The sequence below is a fragment of the Hyperolius riggenbachi genome, chromosome 2 (assembly GCF_040937935.1).
Source record: "Hyperolius riggenbachi isolate aHypRig1 chromosome 2, aHypRig1.pri, whole genome shotgun sequence".
Lineage (NCBI taxonomy): Eukaryota > Metazoa > Chordata > Amphibia > Anura > Hyperoliidae > Hyperolius > Hyperolius riggenbachi.
In genome coordinates this window covers 39964616-39989686 of record NC_090647.1, presented here as the reverse complement: position 1 = coordinate 39989686, position 25071 = coordinate 39964616, and the positions used below count along the sequence as shown (strand labels likewise).

The 25071-nt window shown below is 48.2% G+C and overlaps 1 protein-coding gene across 2 annotated transcripts in view; it reads right to left on the bottom strand.

Moving 5' to 3' along the window:
• Nucleotides 1–24613, bottom strand: part of LOC137543587 (ornithine decarboxylase-like) — a 91202-nt gene extending 66589 nt beyond the window's left edge. For both annotated transcript variants that reach the window (XM_068264691.1, XM_068264699.1), the window contains exon 1: nt 24530–24613. In XM_068264691.1, coding sequence (XP_068120792.1) covers nt 24530–24539 — 10 coding nt within the window. In that variant the 5' untranslated portion in view covers nt 24540–24613. The remainder of the gene's footprint in view (nt 1–24529) is intronic.
• Between the last annotated feature and the right edge of the window lie 458 nt (nt 24614–25071).

The following is a 25071-nucleotide window of genomic DNA, read 5'->3' as shown; positions in this document are numbered from 1 at the left end:
GGCCCCTGTTCGGCCGAACAGGGCCCTGTTCGCCCGAACATGCCGCAATACAGCCCCCCTATGGGGTCGCAGGCATAAGGGGGGAGCATGCTTCGATCGCGGGGGGGGTCGGAAATTCCCCCCACCCCCTCCGCTAGCGCTCCCCCTCTGCCCGCTTCCCCATAAAAAAAGTTTAAGGCAAGTTAAATAGTACTTGGTGGTTGGCCTGGCACTGGCAGTGGAGTGAGGAGGAGGAGGAGGAGTCCGAGTAGCAGAGTGACGCGTTGAGGCCGGGCAGCGGGCGGTTCAGCGGTAGTACCCTTGTGGTACTTCCGCCCTTTCTCTGACCTCACGTCCTCTACGTGATGATGCATACGAGGGTACGCGTGACGCGTACCCTCGTATGCAGAGGACGTGAGGTCAGAGAAAGGGCGGAAGTACCACAAGGGTACTACCGCTGAACCGCCCACTGCCCGGCCTCAACGCGTCACTCTGCTACTCGGACTCCTCCTCCTCCTCACTCCACTGCCAGTGCCAGGCCAGCCACCAAGTACTATTTAACTTGCCTTAAACTTTTTTTTATGGGGAAGCGGGCAGAGGGGGGAGCGCTAGCAGAGGGGGTGGGGGGAATTTCCGACCCCCCCCCCCCCGCGATCGGGGCATGCTCCCCCCTTATGCCTGCGACCCCATAGGGCCCCCAAAATGGGCATGTTCGGGGGTCCCATTGACTTCCATTGAGTTCGGCGTTTGGGCCGAACATGCCGAACATCTGGCCCATGTTCGGCCTGTTCGGCCCGAACCCGAACATCCAGGTGTTCGCCCAACACTACAGGTAACATGCTTTTTGTCGCCATGCAGTCATAAATGTAATACAGATAAGAGGTTCCAGGAAAAGGGACCGGTAACGCTAACCCAGCAGCAGCACACGTGATGGAACAGGAGGAGGGTGGCGCAGGAGGAGAAGGCCACGCTTTGAGACACAACAACCCAGGCCTTGCATGAGGACAAGAAGCGTGCGGATAGCAATGCATTTTGTCGCCATGCAGTCAGAAATGTAATACAGATAAGGAGGTTCCGTAAAAAGGGACCGGCAACGCTAACCCAGCAGCAGCACACGTGATGGAACAGGAGGAGGCGCAGGAGGAGAAGGCCACGCTTTCAGGCGCAACCCAGGCCTTGCATGAGGACAAGAAGCGTGCGGATAGCAATGCATTTTGTCGCCATGCAGTCAGAAATGTAATACAGATAAGGAGGTTCCGTAAAAAGGGACCGGCAACGCTAACCCAGCAGCAGCACACGTGATGGAACAGGAGGAGGCGCAGGAGGAGAAGGCCATGCTTTCAGGCGCAACCCAGGCCTTGCATGAGGACAAGAAGCGTGCGGATAGCAATGCATTTTGTCGCCATGCAGTCATAAATGTAATACAGATAAGGAGGTTCCGTAAAAAGGGACCGGCAACGCTAACCCAGCAGCAGCACACGTGATGGAACAGGAGGAGGCGCAGGAGGAGAAGGCCACGCTTTGAGGCGCAACCCAGGCCTTGCATGAGGACAAGAAGCGTGTGGATAGCAATGCATTTTGTCACCATGCAGTCATAAATGTAATACAGATGAGAGGTTCAATAAACAGGGACCGGAAACGCTAACCCATCACAGATGTTCATTGTTCATGTTACTTGGTTGGGGTCCGGGAGTGTTGCGTAGTCGTTTCCAATCCAGGATTGATTCATTTTAATTTGAGTCAGACGGTCTGCATTTTCTGTGGAGAGGCGGATACGCCGATCTGTGACGATGCCTCCGGCAGCACTGAAACAGCGTTCCGACATAACGCTCACTGGCGCACGGAAGGGGGTGTTCCGGGTGTCTGGAACACCCCCCTGCACAGAGACCAGAAGTGGGGATGCCAAGTATTCAGCCTTCATAACGGGCATCGCCTCCTCAGAATCTGAGCAGCGGCAGCCACGGATGTTGTGTCGCATCTCAGCTGCCGCCTGCTCATGTGTGCGGAGAGGGTCTCAGACCCTGACTTGCGGTATGAGAGCGGGCGGGGGCGGCGCAGACAGGGTCATACTGACCCGCTGGGGTACCGGTAATTTTCCCGGGAGGCCCCCGCCTCCACATCTCTGGTGGGCCCTGCCCTGACTGGCTAGTGTGGAAGTGGAAAGATCTACCCCCGGCCACCTCTCCTGTAATGATCAGCTGGTGCAGTGCTGTAATCAGCTGTAGTAATGTAGTTTTGCACTGCCGCGGCTGTTCATTCCATGCCCCGCCCCCAGTTTTTTGGCTTGCAGTCAGAATTAAAACACCAGCCATGCTCTAGCTGCAGCCACTGCGGTGCACTGCCTGAGCATAAACTCTGCCCCCGTCAAGAAGCATTCCGATTGGTGCAGGCAGGCACCAGCACACAGTGTGAGCTTGCAAGCTGCACCTGCATGCAGAGTACTCACTGTGCTGTCAGGGAACTTGAGGAGCTTCCGGGATAGTTGCTGGCTGCCTGCACCAGACACAGGAGAAGTCTATGCTGTCCCGCGGACACAGTAGGCCCCGCCCCCTACTTGATGAGATCTCCACTCAACCTGGGAAACATTGAAGGGGAGTGCATCTTACCTGTTCAGCCCATCCCCTGCCCAAAGGAAGCCCCGCCCACCCCACCTAAGAAACTGAAGTGGAAGAGGTGGATAGCCAGGAGTAAGCCAGCCACCTGCCTAGAGGAAGCACTGCTCCCATACGGGACTGTGAAAACTGAAGAGGAAGTAGCATCTCTTACTGGGATCCTGGAGCTTGGCTGCAGGAAGCTGTGTCCCTGCCTGGAAAACAGTAAGATAATTTTTGTATGGTGTCAACAGCACCCACAGCCAGTTACCTCTCCCCCTCTAACCACCCCACAGTGACCTCTGCCCCCTCGCCACCCCCCAGTTAGCTCTCCTCCCTAGCCGCCCTCCATGACCTCTCGGCCAGGCACATCTTACCTGCTAGCCACAGTCTAGTGCCCTCCTATCCCCATAGCCACCTCCTAGTGACTTCAGCCCTAACCACTCCTCAGTGACCTCTCTCCTCCCTAGCCACCTCTCAATGAGATCTCCCCCCCCCCCCAGTCATCTCTCACAGTGACTTCTCGCTCTCCCCCAGTCACCCCCCAGTGATCTGTCCCACCCAAGCTAGCCCCTGTGACCTCTCCTCACTCTAGCCAGCACCCAGTTACCTTTCCTCCCCAGCCAACCTCCGATGACTCCTCTACCCATAGCCACCCCCTAGTGACTTCTCCTACCCGAGCCACTCCCATGACCTCTCCCCCCAACCACCCACCAGTGATTTCTCCTCCTCTAGCCAACCCCCAGTGACCTCTCTCCCCATAGCCACCTCCTAGTGACCTCTCACACCCTATCCACCCCATGACCTCTCTCTCAAAGCCACCTACCGGTGACCTCTCCCCCCAACCACCTCTTCCTTTCTAGCCACCCCTGGTGACCTCTCCACCACCAGACATCCCCTAGTGACCTCCCCCCCCAGTGACCTCTCCACATCTAGCCAGCCTACTTGACCCCCTAACCCCATAGCCACATCCTAGTAACTTTTTCTGCTCTAACCACCCTCAGTGACCTCTCTTCCTCCCCCTTACCACCTCCCAGAGAGCTTCCCCTGCCATCTCTGACTGTGACCTCCTGCTCCCCGCAGCCACCTCTCCCCCACCAGCAACCCCCCCATGACCTCTACCCCAAGCCAGCCCATGGGAACTCTCCCCACGCTAGCCACCCCAGTGACCTCTACTTCCCCAGCCAACCCCCAGTTACCAGTTATCTCTCTCCCCGTAGCCACCTCCTAGTGACCTCTCGCATGCTAGCCAGCCCCTATGATCTCTCCCTCAGCCACCCGCCAGTGATTACTCACTCCCAACCAACCCACAGTGACTTCTCTCCACATAGCCAACTCTCAGCCATTCCTCCCAGCAACCTCTCACAGTGACCCCTCCCCACTCTAGCCACCTCCTGATGACCTGAGAAAACAGACCAACCCGGCTCTGGATCTCCAAAGTCAGCAGCAGGAGAGGCGAGGGGAGAGGCCCACAAAGGTAAAAACAAGAGAGAAACACAGGCCAGAAACCCACTAGGAGTGATTTTTTTGAGCGCTTTTCCAACATAGCCGATCAGGATTAGATTCAATTTGCGTTGATAATGAACGCATATCGAATCGAACCCTGATCGAACATGTTGCATTTTATTGATTCGATCAGCGATCGCATATCGATCACATGATGAATCGTATGTGAGAGGGGGGGTTGTTTGCCCACAGCACAGCAATGTAAAGCCCTATCTACACCATACGATTTGTCATGCGATCGCTGATCAAATTGATAAAATCCAACATGTCCGATCAGGATTCGATTCGATTTGCATTGATAACAAACGCATATCGAATCGAACCCTGATCGAACATGTTGCATTTTATTGATTCGATCAGTGATCGTATAGCGATCGCATGATGAATCGTATGAGAGAGGGGGGGGGATTGTGTTGGTAAACCTTTCAGGAATCCCCCCCTTGAAAATCCTGGATTTGCCCCTGACGCTGGCTGCCGGGCAAGCCAGCACCTCTATTGCGTACATTGCCAGTTTGTGCCAGGTGTCTAGCTTCGATACCCAATAGTTGAAGGGTGCAGATGGATTGTTCAACACAGCTACGCCATCTGACATGTAGTCCTTGACCATCTTCTCCAGGCGATCGGTGTTGGAGGTGGATCTGCACGCTTGCTGTTCTGTGGGCTGCTGCATGGGTGTCAGAAAATTTTCCCACTCCAAGGACACTGCCGATCCCATTCCCTTTTGGGCACTAGCTGCGGCTTGTGTTGTTTGCTGCCCTCCTGGTCGTCCTGGGTTTGCGGAAGTCAGTCTGTCGGCGTACAACTGGCTAGAGGAGGGGGAGGATGTCAATCTCCTCTCTAAAGTCTCCACAAGGGCCTGCTGGTATTCTTCCATTTTGACCTGTCTGACTCTTTCTTCAAGCAGTTTTGGAACATTGTGTTTGTACCGTGGATCCAGAAGGGTATAAACCTAGTAATTGGTGTTGTCCAGAATGCGCACAATGCGTGGGTCGCGTTCAATGCAGTCTAGCATGAATTGAGCCATGTGTGCCAGAGTCCTGCCAGAATCCTCATCATCCTCTTGTGAGCGTTGTGATAGTTGTGATGCATCATAGTCATCACCTTCTTCCTGGTCTGCTTCTGCTGACCATTCGCGCTGAATTGTGGAAGTCCAACGTGCACCGCTCTGGCCCCCGTCAGTGGTGGCATGAAATTCCTGCTCCAACTCCAGCTGTTCCTCCTCCTCTTCTTCGTCATAGCTGCTGGGGCCAGCGTTTCCTGAGGCAGATGGCCTGATGTTGGTATCATCACGCTGATCGTTTTCTCCTTCAGATTCCCCCAGTTGCATCATGACAGCTGTTTCCTTGATTTTCAACATTGACTTCTTCAGTAAACACAGCAGTGGTATGGTAATGCTGACTGAAGGGTTGTCACTGCTCACAAGCAACGTGGATTGCTCAAAATTTGAGGACTTGGCAGAGGTCCAACATGTTGGCCCAATCGGATCCACAGAAGCTTGGCAGCTGTCCGGATGCGCCTCGGTACTGCACCGTCATGTACCGGACCACTGCACTCTTCTGCTCGCAAAAGCGGGCTAGCATGTGCAGCGTAGAATTCCAGCGCGTAGGGACATCACACAGCAAGCGATGGTGGGGGAGATTGAAGCGCTCCTGCATCTTGGCGAATGCCCCCGAAGCAGTACTGGAATTTCTACAATGTTTGGCCACTCGTCGCACCTTCAACAGAAGATCGGCCACGCCTGGGTATGTCCTCAGGTACCGCTGAACTACTAGGTTCATCACGTGCGCCAGGCAAGGGATGTGTGTCAGCTTAGCCAACCTTAAAGCGCGAATGAGATTACTCCCATTATCACACACAACCATGCCCGGTTTCAGGTCCAGCGGTGCCAGCCACAAATCCGTCTGTTCCTTTATTCCCCTCCAAATTTCCTCCCCTGTGTGCTGCTTATCCCCAAGGCAGATCAGCTTCAGCAACGCTTGCTGACGCATGCCAACAGCTGTGCTGCACTGCTTCCACGATCCTACTGCTGCTGGGTTAGCATTTCCGGATGAGGTACAGCTTTGAGATGCGTTGGAGGAGAAGGAGTCAGAGGTAGGTGCTGCTGTTGTTATCCAGTGGGAGGGACGGCGGTGCAGCTGTTTGCGGCGTGGGCAACACCCGCGCCGTAGCAGGTGAGGAATCGCTGCCAGGCTCCACAAGGTTCACCCAGTGCGCGGTAAGGGAGATGTATCGAACGCACTCGTCCAGGTGTCAGTGGTGAGGTGAACCTTGCAGGCAACGGCATTCTTCAAGCTTCGGGTTATTTTGCTGACCATGTGCTCATGCAACTCAGGCACTGCACAGCGTGGAAAGTGGTAGCGGCTGGGAACCACGTAATGTGGGATGGCCACTGACATCATGCCCTTGAAGCTGTTTGTCTCCACCACTCGATATGGCAGCATTTCGCAGGCCAGAAGCTTGGCTATGCTGGCTGTTAGTGCCACGGCCCGGGGGGTCATTTGCTGGCAATTTCCTCTTGCGCTCAAACATCTCCGAGACAGACAACTGAACCGTAGGGCTGCACACTGAAGGGCTGTTGGTTGTTGTGTTTGATGAAGACTGAGAGACCTCAAGAGCACTATTCCGGAAAGTGACAGTGTCAGCGTCGTCTGATGTTTGTGAATGTTGTTGTGAACCACGCAATGGCTGGGCTACTGCTGCTGCTGAGGAGGGTCTGGTGGTGAGTCTGGTGACCCCAAGGGAGGCAGTGTCGCTGGTACCCTGTCCTGCCGCGTTTGCCCACAGAGTGGAATGTTTGGATACCATGTGGCGGGTCATGCTGGTGGTGGAGAGGTTGTTAATATTTTTCCCCCTGCTCAGGCGGGTCTTGCACACCTTGCAAATCACCATGGTACCATCCTCACTGCAGTCTTCAAAGAAAGGCCAGACTTTGGAGCACCTGCCTTGCTGGCGATTTCTGTTTGCGCCTCTTTTGCGTCTCACTTGAACTTCCATGCTTGTGGTGCCTGAAATTTCGCGCCGCCTACCTTGTGGCACAAGACGAACTCGTGCAGCAGTGGGTTCTTCAACAGACTCATCTGTGCTGCTACGACGGCGATGTTCTCCTTCATATACAAAATCTGGGTCTGTGTCCACATTGTCCAAACCCTCCTCTTCCATCTCCTCAAACTCGTCATATGTGATTGTGGGCCGCCGTCGTGGAGTAGAGCTCCCCAGAACAACCTCTGCACAGCTCACTCCAACGTCGTCTTCCAGATCTTCTCGGCCGACCGACCTCCTGCAATTGAAACCCCTCCTGCCCAACTTGCTCTGGGATTTGGGTTTCAAAGTCCTCGGACTCGCCTTGCATTTCAGTGCGCGGTGCATTTCCCACAGTAAATGGTTGTGAATCCGGGCACAACATTTCTGGCTGTTCCATTGACCTTTGAAAGGTGGAAGTTTGTTGGGCTGGGAATAGCTCCTGCGAATACCCCATTGTGTCCTGAGGAAATTCTTCGGACTGGTTATTTGGCAGTTGTGTGCGTGGTGTCGCTGCCGGTTGTGTCAGCTTTGTGCCCACTGGCTCCTTGTAACTGGCTGAGGACTCGGACCTCGTGCGTGATGTGCTGGTGCTGCTTAACCCACTGCTGGACACTTGAGAGGTCATCCAATTAATTATCTGGTCCTGTTCTTTTGGATTTGTGAGGGTTGATTTCCTGGACAACATGGGCGGTATTGAGTGGGTTTTCTTCGGTGCTCCACTGTGGCCTGTACGTGAACCGTCAGGGGAAACACCTCTTCCCTTGCCCCTCCCTCTTTCACAGGATTTCTTCTTCATTTCACTTATCCTTAAAGTACACGCTGACTGGCAGCAGTACAGTGGCAGTACAGAAATGCTATATAGTGGTGGGTGAGCGGTGTACTACTATTCCCAGCAGCGACACAGAGCACAATGCTATACAGTGGTGGGTGAGCGGCGTACTACTATTCCCAGCAGCGACACAGAGCACAATGCTATACAGTGGTGGGTGAGCGGTGTACTACTATTCCCAGCAGCGACACAGAGCACAATGCTATACAGTGGTGGGTGAGCGGTGTACTACTATTCCCAGCAGCGACACAGAGCACAATGCTATACAGTGGTGGGTGAGCGGTGTACTACTATTCCCAGCAGCGACACAGAGCACAATGCTATACAGTGGTGGGTGAGCGGTGTACTACTATTCGAAAGCAGCGACACAGAGCACAATGCTATACAGTGGTGGGTGAGCGGTGTACTACTATTCCCAGCAGCGACACAGAGCACAATGCTATACAGTGGTGGGTGAGCGGTGTACTACTGTTCCCAGCAGCGACACAGAGCACAATGCTATACAGTGGTGGGTGAGCGGTGTACTACTATTCCCAGCAGCGACACAGAGCACAATGCTATACAGTGGTGGGTGAGAGGTGTACTACTATTCCCAGCAGCGACACAGAGCACAATGTTATACAGTGGCGGGTGAGCGGTGTACTACTGTTCCCAGCAGAGACACAGAGTGGCAGTAAACACAATGCTATACAGTGGTGGGTGAGCGGTGTACACAGAGTGGCAGTAAACACAATGCTATATAGTGTGGGTGAGCGGTGTACTACTATTCCCAGCAGCGACACAATGACTGGGGGGACCCTGGCTAGCCTGTCTGGAGCGAGAACTACCCTGCCTGCCTACCCAAAGCTAAACCCACAGACAAATGGCGGAGAAATTACGTGGATCGGGTATTTATTTACCCGAACCACTTGACCCGTTCGGCCAATCACAGCGCTAGCCGAACGTTCGGGGAACGTTCGGCCATGCGCTCTTAGTTCGGCCATATGGCCGAACGGTTTGGCCGAACACCATCAGGTGTTCGGTCGAACTCGAACATCACCCGAACAGGGTGATGTTCTGCAGAACCCGAACAGTGGCGAACACTGTTCGCCCAACACTAGTACAAGTCAAAAAAAAGAATTTTGCAAAAAGACCTTGTAGTTTTTGACAAACTTGATTTTAAAAATGCAAGTAAAATATGGTTTTTAAACTTAGAAAAATGACAGTTTAAAGCGGTATTGTCACCATAAACATCAAATTTCAACAGCAACTCGTCTGAGTGCATTAAGTGATAAAGATGCTAATCCTGCATTCAAAACTTGCAAAACTTTTTCTGCTGTTATGGTTTGGAGTTATCACATACTTTAGGAGCACTGGCCCTAGTGCCAAACAGTGCCAAAGCGTTGAATGCTGGGAGTTCTTTTTATCTATAATATATTCCTCCTCTTCCCTTTATTTCCCTGCCCAGCTGCTTATCAGAAACACCCTCTGATTACTTGTGTTTACAAGCAAGTCTGAGGTGACTCAGCGATTAGAGGACAGTGCAGTTCCTAGTATACACCTCAGTGGGAGTGTCTGAAGACTCTGGGAGGAGGGCAGCTAATGAATACACAATGAGCAAGAGAAGGGAGGGGGGAAAACAGGGAGGATATGAAGTCTGTGAAGAATTAGCTTGGCAAGATGGCCACTGCCTAGAATAGGATTTTCTGCTTTTCCTTTATAAAATTCACAGGAATCATTGCGTGGATAGCACAATACATCTGTTATGTAAGTAGAAGTATTATTTATCTACTTATATATGTGTTTTTTATTTCTAGGTTAGCATGGGTGTCACTTGTTCTTTAAAAAAAAAACATTTTTCTTTGCATTTTTAAAAATCGAGTTTCTCAAAAACTACAAGTTCTTTTTGAAAAAAAAAATTTGTGACTTATACCCCCTATTCTGCTTAACATATGTAGCAAATTAAAATACTACTATTACATATGAAATTAATTACGATTTTCTCTGAAATGTCACATTACAATTACGATGCTAAATTGCGAATTTTGATGCAAAATTTCACATATGCGAAATTTCGGCCCAACACTGGCAGCTAAGTCTTCATTTCAGAATACTTTTTCACAAACATTATGGGATATGCAAATATGTTACCGCCTGTTAGGATAGGACTGGAGTGGGTATATCATGACATTGAAGCACTGACATAATGAGATGGTACAATAGTTACGCAATTCATAACCCGTTCTGGAAATAAGCACAGTGTGTTGGTAGTGTAAGTGAGACAGGATAAGAGAAGTAGAATGAAGGGTGGAAGGGTGAAAGAGTAGTAGAGGGTCAGAATTGATGACATGGATGAGCAAATAGATATGAATAGAGGCATTGTGGATAGCACTATTGTATTATAGTGCTGAATCCTAGGTTTGAACATTGGTCAAAGCAAAATCTGCATTGCGTTTCTATCTTCCCCTGGATTTCATTCAGACACTCCATATTCTCCTACAACCCAAAAACATACTTATACATCAACTGTTTTCCCCCGAAAAAATAATCCTATAGTGAAAGTATTAGACTGTAACTATGGTAGGAATTAGATTGTGAGCTGCTCTGAGAACATTCAGTTATATAACTATGTGATCTGTAAAGTGCTGCAGAACATTTAACTGCTATATAGATACATAATAACAATATGGTAGGGTATTAGACTATGACTATGATAGGATTATACGGTGAGCTATTCTGGGTCCCCATTGACAGGACTATGTGATCTGTAAAGCGCTGCAGAAGGTGGCAGTGCTATAGAGATACATAATAATAATAATAATAATAATATGGTAGGGCATTAGACTATGATAGGATTATACGGTGAGCTGTCCCTGGGGACAGTCAGTGACAGCCAGACTATGTGATCTGTAAAGTGCTGCAGAAGGTGGCAGTGCTATATAAATACATAATAATAATCATAACTAGCTAACCCGCGGCGTAGCATACGCCGCATAAGGGGGTAGCGGGCAGGAAGGGGGTATTGGGCACAGCGGCGGGGAGGAGGGGTCGGACCCCCCTTCCTCACCTCAGTCCCCCATGTGCGCTCCCCAGGGGAGGACTGGGACCTTTTGGCCTGGGGGGAAAACACAACCTAGAGGCCCTTTTATGCTATCCCCAGCCCAAATGCATACCCCAGTCCAAATACATATCAATTTTGTGTGCAAATGTATGTAGTGTACATTTTATTGTTACATTAACTACATTAACTAGTTCCTGCAAAAAGGATGTTTGAAAACTATTCTGAAGGAGGAAGGATGGGAATACAAAACACCTGTGGGTGCTGTGGCAAGGGGGGGGGGGGGGGGGTGGTAGCTGCCAATGAGTGGCTCAGGAAGTATGGATTCATCCTTGCTGCTGGTAGTGGTGTGATGGTGTGGTGGATATATTCTTACCACACTCTAGGCTCCTTAGTTCCACCTGGCCAATGTTTAAATACCACAGCCTACCTGAATGTTGTTGCTGACCATGCCCATCCCTTCATGACCAAAGTGTACCTGGTGGCTTCTGAAGGCTACCAGCAGGATAGTGCACCATGTCACAAAGCTCAGATCATCTAAAACAAGAAAGAATGGCAGCGAGTAGTGGTAGTAGGAGGATTACTGCTAGGTGTAGTAGCAGTGAGACTAGGTGCAGCATCAGTGAGGCTGGTATTAGGTGTAGCAGCTGAGAGGTTAGTGGTAGGTTTAGCGGCGGTAAGGTTGGTGTTAAGTGTGGCAGTGGTGAGTTTTAGTGACAGAGGTTAGTGCTAGGTGAGGCAGCAGTGAGGTGGCAGTGAAGTTAGAGTTATGTGCGGCGGCAGTGAGGTTTTTGTTAGGTGCTGCACCAGCGAGGTGTTTTGGCAGTGAGGTTAGCATTGGGTGCAGTGGCAGTGAGGTTAGTGCTAGGTGAGGTGGCCGTGAGGTCAGTGCTAGGTGAGGTGGCCATGAGGTTAGTGCTAGGTGAGGTGGCCGTGAGGTTAGTGCTACGTGTGTCGATGGTGAGGTTAGCGCTATGTGAGGTGGCAGTGATAGAAGTGCTGGGTGCGGCCGCAGTGAGGTTAGGGCCCGTTCACACTTAAAATCGCAGAATGTTTTGCGGGAGTGATTTTCCCGCGATTAGCGCGGAAAAATCACTGGACACTGCGGCGGTTTTGGAGCGATCGCGATTAGCGTGCTGTGCACGCTAATCACAATCGCAAATCGCGTAATGCTCGTTGCCGGCAAACCGCTGCATGCAGCGCGGTTGCGGTTATCGCTAACCGCAACCGCGGCAGTGAGAACACTGCCACTCGCTACAATGTGTAGCGGTCCGTGAGCGGGAATCGTGCGATTCCCGCTCAGGTGTGAACGGGCCCTTAGTGTTAGGTGCTGCAGCAATGAGGTTAGGTGCGGCGGTGAGGTTAGCGCTAGGTGCGGCGGTGAGGTTAGCGCTAGGTGCGGCGGTGAGGTTAGCGCTAGGTGCGGCGGTGAGGTTAGCGTTAGGTGCGGCGGTGAGGTTAGCGCTAGGTGCGGCGGTGAGGTTAGCGTTAGGTGCGGCGGTGAGGTTAGCGCTAGGTGCGGCGGTGAGGTTAGCGCTAGGTGCGGCGGTGAGGTTAGCGTTAGGTGCGGCGGTGAGGTTAGCGCTAGGTGCGGCGGTGAGGTTAGCGCTAGGTGCGGCGGTGAGGTTAGCGCTAGGTGCGGCGGTGAGGTTAGCGCTAGGTGCGGCGGTGAGGTTAGCGCTAGGTGCGGCGGTGAGGTTAGCGCTAGGTGCGGCGGTGAGGTTAGCGCTAGGTGCGGCGGTGAGGTTAGCGCTAGGTGCGGCGGTGAGGTTAGCGTTAGGTGCGGCGGTGAGGTTAGCGCTAGTTGCGGCGGTGAGGTTAGCGCTAGGTGCGGCGGTGAGGTTAGCGCTAGGTGCGGCGGTGAGGTTAGCGCTAGGTGCGGCGGTGAGGTTAGCGCTAGGTGCGGTGGTGAGGTTAGCGCTAGGTGCGATGGCGGTGAGGTTAGCTTTAGGTGTGGTGGCAGTGAAGTTAGCCCTCCCCCAGTATAGGCAGCCATAGAACCAGATATAGGAAGACAGGGAAATCCTAGAGCATAAGTACCAAAGAGCCCCCCACCCACAGTAAGCCAGGGAGCCTCCTGACAGTTTTAGTGATAGAGAAGGAGACAGGAGACAGGGACACCCCCAATGCAGTTTGTAGGGGAGAGGAGGGTGATAAATCTCACTCACCATTCCAGAGTTCTGCATTTGCAGGAAAGAATTGCTCCAGTTTGGGGGCGGAGCTTCGCGGCAATTTGGGGGCGGAGCTTTGCCGTGATTTTGGCGGTGGTTCCTCCTTGGGTCCCTGCAATTCCCCCAGCACAGTGCATCTTCGGGCTGGGGGTGGAGTTTGGAAGCCAGTGCAGCCAGCCAATGACCAATCTCGGGGCAGGCTCGGGGAGGAGCAGGAGTTCTCTCACCCAATGCCCTGGACTGCAGTCTGCAGCCCGATATGAGTGAAGAGCTACTGCTGGGGGCGGGGCTTTAGATCGAGCGGCCACAGCACTGCAAAAGTTATTTATGACGGCACAAATACATAGTGCTGCGCAGCCAGCCCTGGATGCCTGAGGAGGCGGCGGCCCGGGGGGAATCCGCCCCCCGTCCTCCCGGGCCAGTCCGCCCCTGGCGCTCCCCCTCCAGCTTAAGTTCATGGCGGGGAGGGGGGTTGGACTCCCCCCTCACCTGGGTCCTCCATCTGCACTCCCCTCCAGCTTAAGTTCAGCAGCAGACGCCGCTATAAGTAAGAGGCAGCGGGCGGGGATGACTCACCTCTTCCGCGTTCCAGTGTGCGATTCACTGTCGTCACTTCCTGCAATGCCACCCACTGTATTGTAAGTGGACGGCATTGCAGGAAGTGACGACAGTGGAACGCACGCTGGAACGCGGAAGAGGTGAGTCATCCCCGCCCGCTGCCTCTTACTAATAGTGGCGGCTGCTGAACTTAAAGAGACTCTGTAACAAATTGTTTATCTTTATTTCTTCTATGCTATAAGTTCCTATGCCTTTTCTAATGTGGTCTGGCTTACTGCAGCTTTTCCTAATTGCACAGTAGCTGTGTTATCTCTGTTATATGATCTAATCTTCTCTCTATAGTCGGCACAGTCAGGCTGAGGCAGTCAGACTGGAATGTGCAGGGCTGCTTGTGATTAGCTAGAAGCTGTACACACCCCCTGCAGGCTCTGTGTGACTAACACACTCTGCTTAGCTGAGCCTATTAGAAGCTGGTTAGTTTGTTTGTAAACACTACCTAAAACTGGCAATTACAAGCCAGGTTTGCAGCAGAGAATGGCAGAAACAGCACAGAGGGGACCAGGAGCACATAATGAATAGAATGGTATGCTTTTTATTGTAAGAATTTCAGAGTACAGATTCTCTTTAAGCTACAGACTAACCAGCAAGCTCATGGTGAACCAGAACTCATTGGAGCGTGTGAGGGGCTACAATGGTCCTAAAAGCCCCCTTACTAGAATGCTATGGAAAACAAAAGTTTGCTTTCTAAGGCCCGGTGCACACCAAAAACCGCTAGCGGATCCGCAAAATGCTAGCAGATTTTGAAACGCTTTTTCTTCTTTTTCTGTAGCGTTTCAGCTAGCGTTTTGCGGTTTTGTGAAGCGTTTTTGGTGTAGTAGATTTCATGTATTGTTACAGTAAAGCTGTTACTGAACAGCTACTGTAACAAAAAACGCCTGGCAAACCGCTCTGAAGTGCCGTTTTTCAGAGCGGTTTGCGGTTTTCCTATACTTAACATTGAGGCAGAAACGCATCCGCAATCCAAAATCTGCAGCAGCCCGGGAGTATGCGTTTCTGCAAAACGCCTCCCGCTCTGGTGTGCACCAGCCCATTGAAATACATTACCCTAGCGGATCCGCACCCGCAAGCAGATCGCAAACTGCAGCAGAACCGCTCTGGTGTGCACTAGGCCTTAGAACAGAAAGAATTTGCGATAATTCAGATTGGAGTGAGCTTGAGATGTCTCCGAGTGCATCGCTGCTGAATATATGCAAATTAACCATTGTTGCCCTTAGTAGCTAAACACACCTCCAGAACCGCTGGAATGCAGTGTTTAGCTTCTAAGGGCAACAACGGTTAATTTGCATATATTCAGCAGTGATGCACTGGGAGACATCTCACGCTCACTTCAACCTGAATTATCGCAAATTATTTCTTTTCCAAGAAAGCAAACTTCTGTTTTCCATGGAACTTAAGCTAGAGGACGGAGGAGTGCAGATGGGGGACCCCCCTCCCCGTCGCTGTGCCCAGTACCCCCTTCCTGCCCACTACCCCCTCCAGCTCGGCGGCAAGTGTAGGACCGCCCCTGGGGGCAGGGCGCTACGTCTTCTTCCTGCTTGAAGGTTGAGGCACTTAACCTAATATATATATATATATATATATATATATATATATATATATATATATATATATATATATATATATACACAGTAGATAATAATAATAATAATAATAATAATATGGTAGGACATAAGATTATGACTGTGGTAGAGAATAGATTGTGAGCTCCTCTGATGACAGTCGGTGACATGACTATGTACTCTGTAAAGTGTTGCAGAAGATGTCAGAGCTATAAATAGATGATGATAATAATAATAATAATAAGACAAAGAAGAAGAAGAATATGGTAGGACATTAGACTATGACTATGGTAGAGAATAGATTGTTAGCTCCTCTGAGGACAGTCAGTTACATGACTATGTACTCTGTAATATGCTGCAGAAGATGTCAGTGGCTCAGTGCTATATATATATATACTAGCTGATTGCCCGGCGTTGCCCGGGTATGTATTTGGCTGGTGTTGGCTCCGCCTACTTTTTCACACACTACTCAATGACCAAGTTTGTGAGCTTTGCGGTCTTTGGTATCAATAATCTGCATTGAAATGAAACAAATCTGATTGGCTATGTGTGGCTCCACCCCCTTTTCTGAATTTGAACCCCAGTCACCCAATAAAACACAGAACATTTATATCGCGCTTTTCTCCTGGCGGACTTAAAGCGCCAGAGCTGCAGCCACTAGGGCACGCTCTATAGGCAGTAGCAGTGTTAGGGAGACTTGCCCAAGGTCTCCTACTGAATATGTGCTGGCTTACTAAACAGGCAGAGCCGAGATTCGAACCCAGGTCTCCTGTGTCAGAGGCAGAGCCCTTAACCATTACTCCATCCAGCCACTTTAATAATAACCAACTGTACCAGGTTTGAGGCCTGTGCCATTAACAGTTCAAGAATGGTAGCAATTAAATATTCCCCTTGAAAAGCAACAGGTGAAGTTTGATTCACTTTTGTAGGCTCCACCCACTTTTCTGAATGTTAATCCCTGTCACCCAGTGACCAACTGTGCAAAGTTTAAAAACCCTGCCTTTAACAGTGTAAGAATGGCTGCAGTTTACATTTTTCCAGTGAAATTTGTATTTGTCTCCACCCACTGATGACCTGGCGTTGCCCGGGTATGTATTTGACTGGTGTTGGCTCCGCCCACTTTCTAACCCTAACACACAAACACTCAATGACCAAGTTTGTGAGCTTTGGGGTCCTTGGCATCAATAATTTGTATATTCCCATAGAAATTAAACAAATCAGATAGGCTGTTTGTGGCTCCGCCCCTCACCAGCATTTGAACCCCAGTCACCCAATGACCAACTGTAGCAGGTTTGAGGCATCTGCTATTAACAGTGTAAAAATGGCTGCAATTTAAATATTCCACTTGAAAATCAACGGGTGAATTTTGATTGGCTATTATAGGCTCCACCCACTTCCCTGAATATTAATCTCAGTCACTCAGTGACCATCAGGGCAAAGTTTGGGAACCCTGCCATAAACAGTGTAAGAAGGGCTGCAGTTTACACTTTCCCAGTGAAATTTGTTTTTGGCTCCGCCCACTTTTTGTAACCTGGACACAAATTCACTACTCAACGCCCAAGTTTGTGAGTTTTGGGGTCCTTGGCATCAATAATTTGTATTTTCCCTTGAAATGAAACAAATCTGATTCACTGTTTGTGGCTCTGTCCCCTTTTCTGAATTTGAACCTCAGTGACCCAATAACCAACTGTACCAGTTTGAGGCTTGTGCCATTAACAGTGCAAGAATGGCAGCAATTTTAATATTCTCCTTGAAAAGTGACATGTGTTTTTTTTATTGGCATTTTTAGGCTCCACCCACTTTTCTGAATATTAATCCCAGTCACCCAGTAACCAGCTATGCTAAGTGTGAGAACCCTGCCATTAACAGTGAAGAAGGGCTGCAGTTTACAATTTCCCAGAAAAATCTGTTTTTAACTCCACCCACTTTTTGTAACCTTGACACAGTCACTACTCAATGACCAAGTTTGTGAGCTTTTGGGTTCCTGGCATCAAAATTGTGCTAATGGAGGCAGTTTATCCAGCAAAGAAATCTGGCTCTTTTTGGCTCCGCCCCTTTACTGAATTTGAATCCCAAACACTTAATGACCGACTGTAGCAGGTTTGAGGCCTCTGCTATTAACAGTGTGAGAATGGCTGCAGTTTCAATATTCCCCTTGAAAATCATTAGGTGAATTTTGATTGGCTCTTGTAGGCTCCACCTACTTTTCCGAATATTAATCCTAGTCACCCAGTGGCCAACTGTGTCACGTTTGAGAACCCTGCCAATAACAGAGTGGCTGAAATCAATCTAACAAATCTGATTGGCTGTTTGTGGCTCCACCCCTTTAGTGAATTTGGACCCCAGTCACCCAATGACTGACTGTATCAGGTTTGAGGCCTCTGCCACTAACAGTGTAAGAATGGTAGCAATGTGAATATTCCCCTTGAAAATCAATAGGTACATTTTGATTGGCTGTTGTAGGCTCCACCCACATTTCTGAATATTCATCCCAGTCACCCAGTGGCCAATTGTGTAAAGTTTGGGAACCCTGCAATGTAAAAAATGAAGGTGTTGGCACCGCCCACTTTTTCTAACCTTGACATACAGTCACTCAATTATCAAGTTTATCAGCGTTGGGGTCCTTGGTATCAATACTCTGTATATTCCCATTGAAAAATAATGTGTGGCTCCGCCCCCTTCCTGAATTTGGACCCTAGTCACCCAGTGACCAACTGTACCAGGTTTGAGGCATCTGCTTTTAACAGTATAAGAGAATGGTAGCAGATGAAATATTCCCTTGAATATTTCCGTGAATTTTTATTGGCTGTTGTAGGCTCCACCCACCTTCCAAAATCTTAATCTGTCACCCAATGACCAACTGTGCAAAGTTTGAGAGCCCTGCCATTAACGGTGTAATAATGGCTGCAGTTTATATTTTCCCAGTAAAAGTTGTTTTGGCTCCGCCCACTTTTTTTTTACCTGGACACACAGTCACTCAATGACCAAGTTTGTGAGCTGTCAGGTTCCTGGCATCAAAAATGTGTGAATGGAAGCAGTTTATCCAGCAAGAAAATCTGATTGGCTGTATGTGGCCCCGCCCCTTTAGTGAATTTTGACCCCAGTCACCCAATGACCGACTGCAGCAAGTTTAAAGCCTCTGCCATTAAAAATGTAAGAATAGCAGCAGTTTAAATATTCCCCTTGAAAATGAATAGGTGAATTTTGATTGGCTGTTGTAGGCTCCACCCATTTTCTTGAATCTTAGTCACATTCACCCAGTGACCAAGTGTGCCAAGTTTGAGAACCCTGCGATTAACAGTCTAAGAATGACTGCAGTTTACATTTTCCTATTTAAAATGAACAGCTGAAATTTGATTGGCTGTTTTATGCTCCGCCCACTTTTCCTGGATTTGTAACCTCGGTCACCAAGTGACCAACTGTGCCAAGTGTGGGGACTCTGGTTTGATTACTGTGAGAATGGCAGCCTTTTACATTTTTTCCATTGACTTGAATGGGTGGAATCTGATTTGCTGTTTGTAGCTCCGCCCAGAACATATCATCCCAGGTAGTGAGGGATCTGTGTACCAAATTTCGTTCAAATCGGTCAAGCTGTTTTCACGTGATCACACACACACAGACACACAGACACACAGACACACAGACACACAGACACACAGACACACAGACACACAGACACACAGACACACAGACACACACACACACAATTTTATATATATATAGATACAGTATATATATATAAATAATAAATATGGTAGGACATTAGAGTATGACTATGGTAGAGATTAGATTGTGATTCTGTTAGAGCACAGTCAGTGACATGACTATGTACTTTGTAAAGTGCAACTGAAGGTGTCAATGCGATATAAATATATAAATACATAATATTTTGGTAGGACATTAGACTAGGACTATGGAAGCCCTCAGAGCATTGGAAGTCCTTATGTAAACTGGTGGTACTGGGAGTACCATTATCTAATTTTAAAGTACATTTTTTAGTTCAAGTTTTTCAAGGTTACATACCAGTAAGGAAGGGGTTGAGGTTAGGCCCTGGGCAAGGGTGATAAAGGTTTGGCTTCAGGAATAAATGTAGCCATTAGAAATGGTACAGGACACTGTGCAGAGGCAGCCTTTTTTTTTGGGGGGGGGGGGGGGGCAAGTGGGGGAATCGCCGCAGGCCCCACATCTAAAGAGGACCCTGCATGTCATTCCTGCCATACCATGCTCATTTTGGTGGTGGTGAAGGAAAGGTCTACAGAAGTCTAGCTGTTTGTGTTCTGAGCAGTGTGTCATTTACAAATACTCAGATCTTCCTATTTTGTTTTATGCACCTTATATTTTTCACCGACCTCCCTTTGATTGCTTAGGTTTTTGTCTTTAGCATGCTTTACTGTACTATGCTGTTTGCATTTTTGTAATGAATTTCTGCACTGACATGAAGCTTGCCAAATGTCAGATTTAGGTAACGTGCAAGAGCCCCAGTGGCATTTAGGTTAGTCGAGCATGGACTGTAACTGAAGGGGGATCAGGTTGGAGCTCCCAGACTGGCTGGGGATCGGTGCTAGGTTTGATGGGGAGCTAGGAATAAGTAGAGGTTGGTTGGGAAGCTAGGGATAGGTACAGACTGTCTGGGGAGCTTGGGGTGTGTACCAGACTGGCTAAGGATGGGTGTTAAGCTGGATGGTGAACTGTGGATGGGTGCTAGGCCAGCTGGGGAGCTGGAGATGGGTGCTAGGCCAGCTGGGGAGCTGAATATGGGTGTTAGGCTGGATGGGGAGCTGGAGATGGGTGCTAGGCCAGCTGGGGAGCTGGAGATGGGTGCTAGGCTGCCATAGAGAGCAGAATATTGTTGCTAGGCTGGCTGGGGAGCAAGGGATAGGTTCTAAGCTGGCTGAAGAGCTGGGGATGGGAGCTCCGCTGGTTGGGGATGGGTACTAGGCTGACTGGAGAGCTAGGGATGGGTTCCAGGCTGGCTGGGGATGGGTGCTAGGCTGGATGGAGAGCTGGGCTTGGGTACTAAACTGACTGGGGAGCTGGGGATGGGTGCTAGGCTGCCTTAGAGAGCTGGGGATTGGTGCTAGGCTGGTTAGAAAGCAAAACATGGGTTCTAAGCTGGCTGAGGAGCTGAGGATGGGTACAAGGGTGGTTGAGGAGCTGGGGATGGGTGCTAGGCTGACTGGGGATGGGTACTAGACTGGCTGAACTGGGGATGGGTGCTAGGCTGGCTGGGGATGGGTGCTAGGCTGGCTGGGGAGCTGGGGATGGGTGCTAGGCTGCATTAGAGAGCTGGGGATTGGTGCTAGGCTGGTTGGAAAGCAAGGAATGGGTTCTAAGCTGGCTGAGGAGCTGGGGATGGGTACAAGAGTGGTTGAGGAGCTGGGGATGGGTGCTAGGCTGGCTGGGGATGGGTGCTAGGCTGCTAAGGCATACTGCATTAGAAGTGGACAAGCCCATGAGCATGGTGGATATGCCCTACACTTATGGCTCTAGGCCCCCATATGACACTCTCCCCAGGCCTTGCGTACTCTAAATCCGCCTTTGTTCTGTGCTTGGTTGCAGCTAGCTGAAGAATACATCTGTAAGAGCAAATTCATGAAACTGTTGCCCAGGGGTCACCATATCTAGAGGAAACAGTTAGTAGTTGTCCCCCTGGGCCCCCGATTTATTTCAGAGACATGTCCAGCTGGCACGCACCCCTTTCCTTCTTTCAGCACCTTTCCGTTTCCAACTCTGCAGCATCTTTGTCCCCGTGACCGGCCATAATTATAAGTACATACTGAGGGGAATGAAAAAGAGGCGCCAGTGGGAATGTGGATGGAAGGATGCTAAAGGAAGATACTCATATTCTTTTAAGCTAGCCAATAAATGGTTACATAGTTACATAGTTATTTGAGTTGGAAAAAGACATACGTCCATCGAGTTCAACCAGAGAACAAAGTACGACACCAGCCTGCTCCCTCACATTCCCCTGTTGATCCAGAGGATGGCGAAAAACCCTTACAAGGCATGGTCCAATTAGCCCCAAAAGGGAAAACAATTCCTTCCCGACTCCAGATGGCAATCAGATAAAATTCCTGGATCAACACCACTGGGCATTACCTAGTAATTATGGCCATGAATGTCTTTCTATGCAAGGAAAGCATCTAAGCCCCCTTTAAATGCAGATATAGAATGGTATCATCCTGATTCAAAACTTCTTGCTTTTACTTGGGGCTTGAACAAAGTGGTGGTTACCACTCCACTCCACAGAGTCTCAGGACAGTGCTCGACTGGGCCAGCAAACCCACCAAACGTCAAACAAGGACAGAGCCTCCGTACTTGTCCAATAAGACTATTTTTTGCTGGACGTACCCAGAAGTCCATAACATCACAGCCGTCTTATTGGACAAGACCCTCTTTCACGGTACAATACTGTACTGTCTGCTTCTACTAAAGGAAGATAGGGAGAGCATGCCGGCCACATAGGGGAGTTATTTAGGTATAAAAAAACTCACAGTAGCCAAAAGCATTGAAGACAATGGGTGTGAGAAAACAATTTCACACAGATGGAAATATGGGTGGAACTAAAGGAGCATGAATGAGAAAACACATTTTCAAGAAAGTTCTCATATCTGTGAAAAAAAAAAAAAAAAAAAAATTGTATTTTTTATGCAAGTATCAAGAAAATGGCGATTTTGTCACAAAAATTGGAGCTCATCCTTGTTTATACTTTTTTTTTTTTTTTTCTTGCAAACCTGTCAGGCAAGTGAAATAATTAACTGCATGACTCAGACTTCATCAGACCGCTCTAGGCATTGGGGCTCATACTTCACATCGTGGGTTGCCTGATAAACAGCAAGAGATAGGTTACATAACAAAGTAGGGGAGGAGGGGCAGAAGAGAGAAAAGAGGGAAGAAAAAAGGGACAAAGAGGGAAAGAAAGTAAGAGAGAAAGAAAGGTACCAGCCATCTCAAGCACCAATAGTCATCTGAGTGGATTTCCATAGCTCCAACATTTTTCCCCACATATTGGTTTCTACTGAAGTAACATCATTCAAGATGAGCGATTGCAGGGAATTCAGAGACCCTATTTCGGTACAGCTACTGATCCCCATTTTTCTACAAATTTTTTTTTACTGAGTTTTAAAAAAATCATCTTTCCATTGCATTTTTAAAAATAAATTTTCTCAAAAACTACAAGGTCTGTTTTTGAAAAAAAATGTTTTTGACTTTTTGACTTGTTCCCACTATTCCCACTATTCCCCTTAACATGTATAACCATTGGACGATAGCATGCATTGGGGCCTTGCTATTAAAGGGAAACTTCAGCCTAAAGAAACATACTGTCATTAATTAAGTTATATTAGTTATGTTAATTAAAATATATAGGCAATATAATCACTTACACACCCTGTTTTAAAAGAACTGTTTGTGATTTCATGAGGGCAGCCATCTTTTTGGTTGAAAGGAGGTGACAGGGAGCATGAGACACAGTTCCAACTGTCCTGTGTCCTAATCAACCCTTCCAGCTGCACGCGCTAGACTTCAAATCTCAAATTCAAAAAGGAAAAAAATGTGCACCAAAGCAGCAAAATGAGAACAACAACATCAGAAATCCCATCATGCTTTGCACAGCATAAGGGGAAAAATGCCCGGGCAGTTTTCTTCTGTGCAGCTAAAAATGAGGCTTGGGTAAGAAAAACAAAGTTCTGCTGCTGTGAAACTGTTAAAGAAACACCAGGCCTTTTCAGTGCTGCTGAGTAGATTTTTAGTCTGGAGGTTCACGTTTACCACGAAAGTGGGCATGAAATCACATGTCTTTACGAAAGATTATGAATAGATCAATTCAACTCCAAATTGTAATTATGTGTTGCCGCAATTGCTAAATTTCATGCAAAATTTCACGTAATCATAATTATATTACGATTATCACAAGTGGTTTTGAATGTGCTTTGAAAGTGTTTTAAACTACTTATAACAGTTTATACAATACTGTAACATTTAACAAAAAAAAAATGTAAAAAAATAAGGAATTGTATATTTTGTACATTTGTAAACATTGTTACTCAAGTCCTTTGTCTGTCATGGAGATATGACAGACAAGGGGCTTGATTTACTAAGCGGTGCTAACCTACTTAGCACGTCTAAAGTCTTTAGGTGTACTAACCAGGGTGCTAAGTAGGTTAGCACCGGTTTTCTCAATCAGATCGCGCGCTAAGGCAAAGTCCTATGCGCGCGCTAAGTCCCATAGGCTCTATTGGGCACTTCGCGCGGAGCGCCCTGCGCTCTGTGCAGTGCGCGCGCAAAGTCACTACTACGATCACTACTTCTCGCATTTCAACTGAGTTTAGACGTGCTAAGGGCCAGTGCTAAAGTTAGCACCGTTTTGTAAATCGAGCCCAAGAAGGGATAATTAACAAGATACATTTCGTGATTCAATCCTCTCCTTATAGTTGAAGTGAAGAAGAAGTAAGGTGAAATAATTAATTAGATCAATTTTTGTGAATCAGCCAGCCCCCTTATTTCAGATTGCTTACCTCATATTTAAGTGAATCTAAACGTTAAGCACCTACTCCCCACTGATCACAACAGGCTCTGACAATAATAAGAAGTTTACAGCTTCCTTCAAGCCAAGTCCTGCAGGAAGTAAAAATATCTGGTCTGTCTGTTCTGATGACTAGAGCAGTGCAGAGTACAGATCCCAGACTAGAAAAGTAAAGATTCCAACATTTTTGGAAATACTTATCTAGCTACAAATCAAAATTAAAAAAAGATAATTGTTTTAAATAACACTAAATATCAAAGACATTTTTGCCACGAATATAAATAATCATGCATATCTACGTAGAATGAAAGGTGTGTATTTCTGACCAGTTTCACCTGACTTATATACTGGCTGCCTCAAGTCTAATGACTCATTTGAATTTAAACTGACTCTCGTCTAATTACAGCGTTGCAAACTGCATTTGCCTACCAGATTGTGCAGGATCTAAGGCTACCTCCCTGACATTCCTGCAAGAGTTGGCCCATGAAAATTCTTGCATCTCAACAGGGGCATATAGATATGCATATTAACAATCATTGTTTTTAGCAAGAGTAGAATATCTCTTCTTAAAAGACACTCAAACATAAAAGTAAATAAAAACATCAGTCAGACTGGTAAAGTTCGGAGATGGTAATTTCCATAGTCCCGTATACTTTGCATAAAATAGTCATTGTCCATGATACTATACACTCACCTGCTGCCATATCTTGAGAGCTTCCTCTGAAGCAGTGTGCACTGTCAGGACATTTTCAGCTCTGATCTCCTAGTTGACTTTCTGGTCCTGTGGTTGACTCAGGTTACTGTTTGTGCATGGCATGTTTGTCAGTATGTTCCCTGCAGGGGAATTTGATAATTTGACAGCAGGTAGGGGTTAGGAAGCCAAAGAAGTTCACAGTAAATGACAGTAAAATACTGATGACATTAATCCTGTTGTTGTGTCCCCAGACAGAGACAGAAAAGAAACTTTTGAAGTTTACCTACCGTCTGGAATGTTGTATTTCGCAATAAAATATGTAAAAGAGTAAGTGGCTGAAATGATTACAAGGCGTACGTCTTGTCAAAATAATGCAAGTTGTTTTGTGCAGTTTTCTCTCTATTTTCCAAAATGTTAAAGACCAACCGGGGTGAAATAGACAATACCATTAATGTAAATCTCACAGAAAGGGAACAACAAGAGCCCAATATAGTGTATAGAGTATAGGATATATAAAAGAGCAAGTATGATTATACTCACAA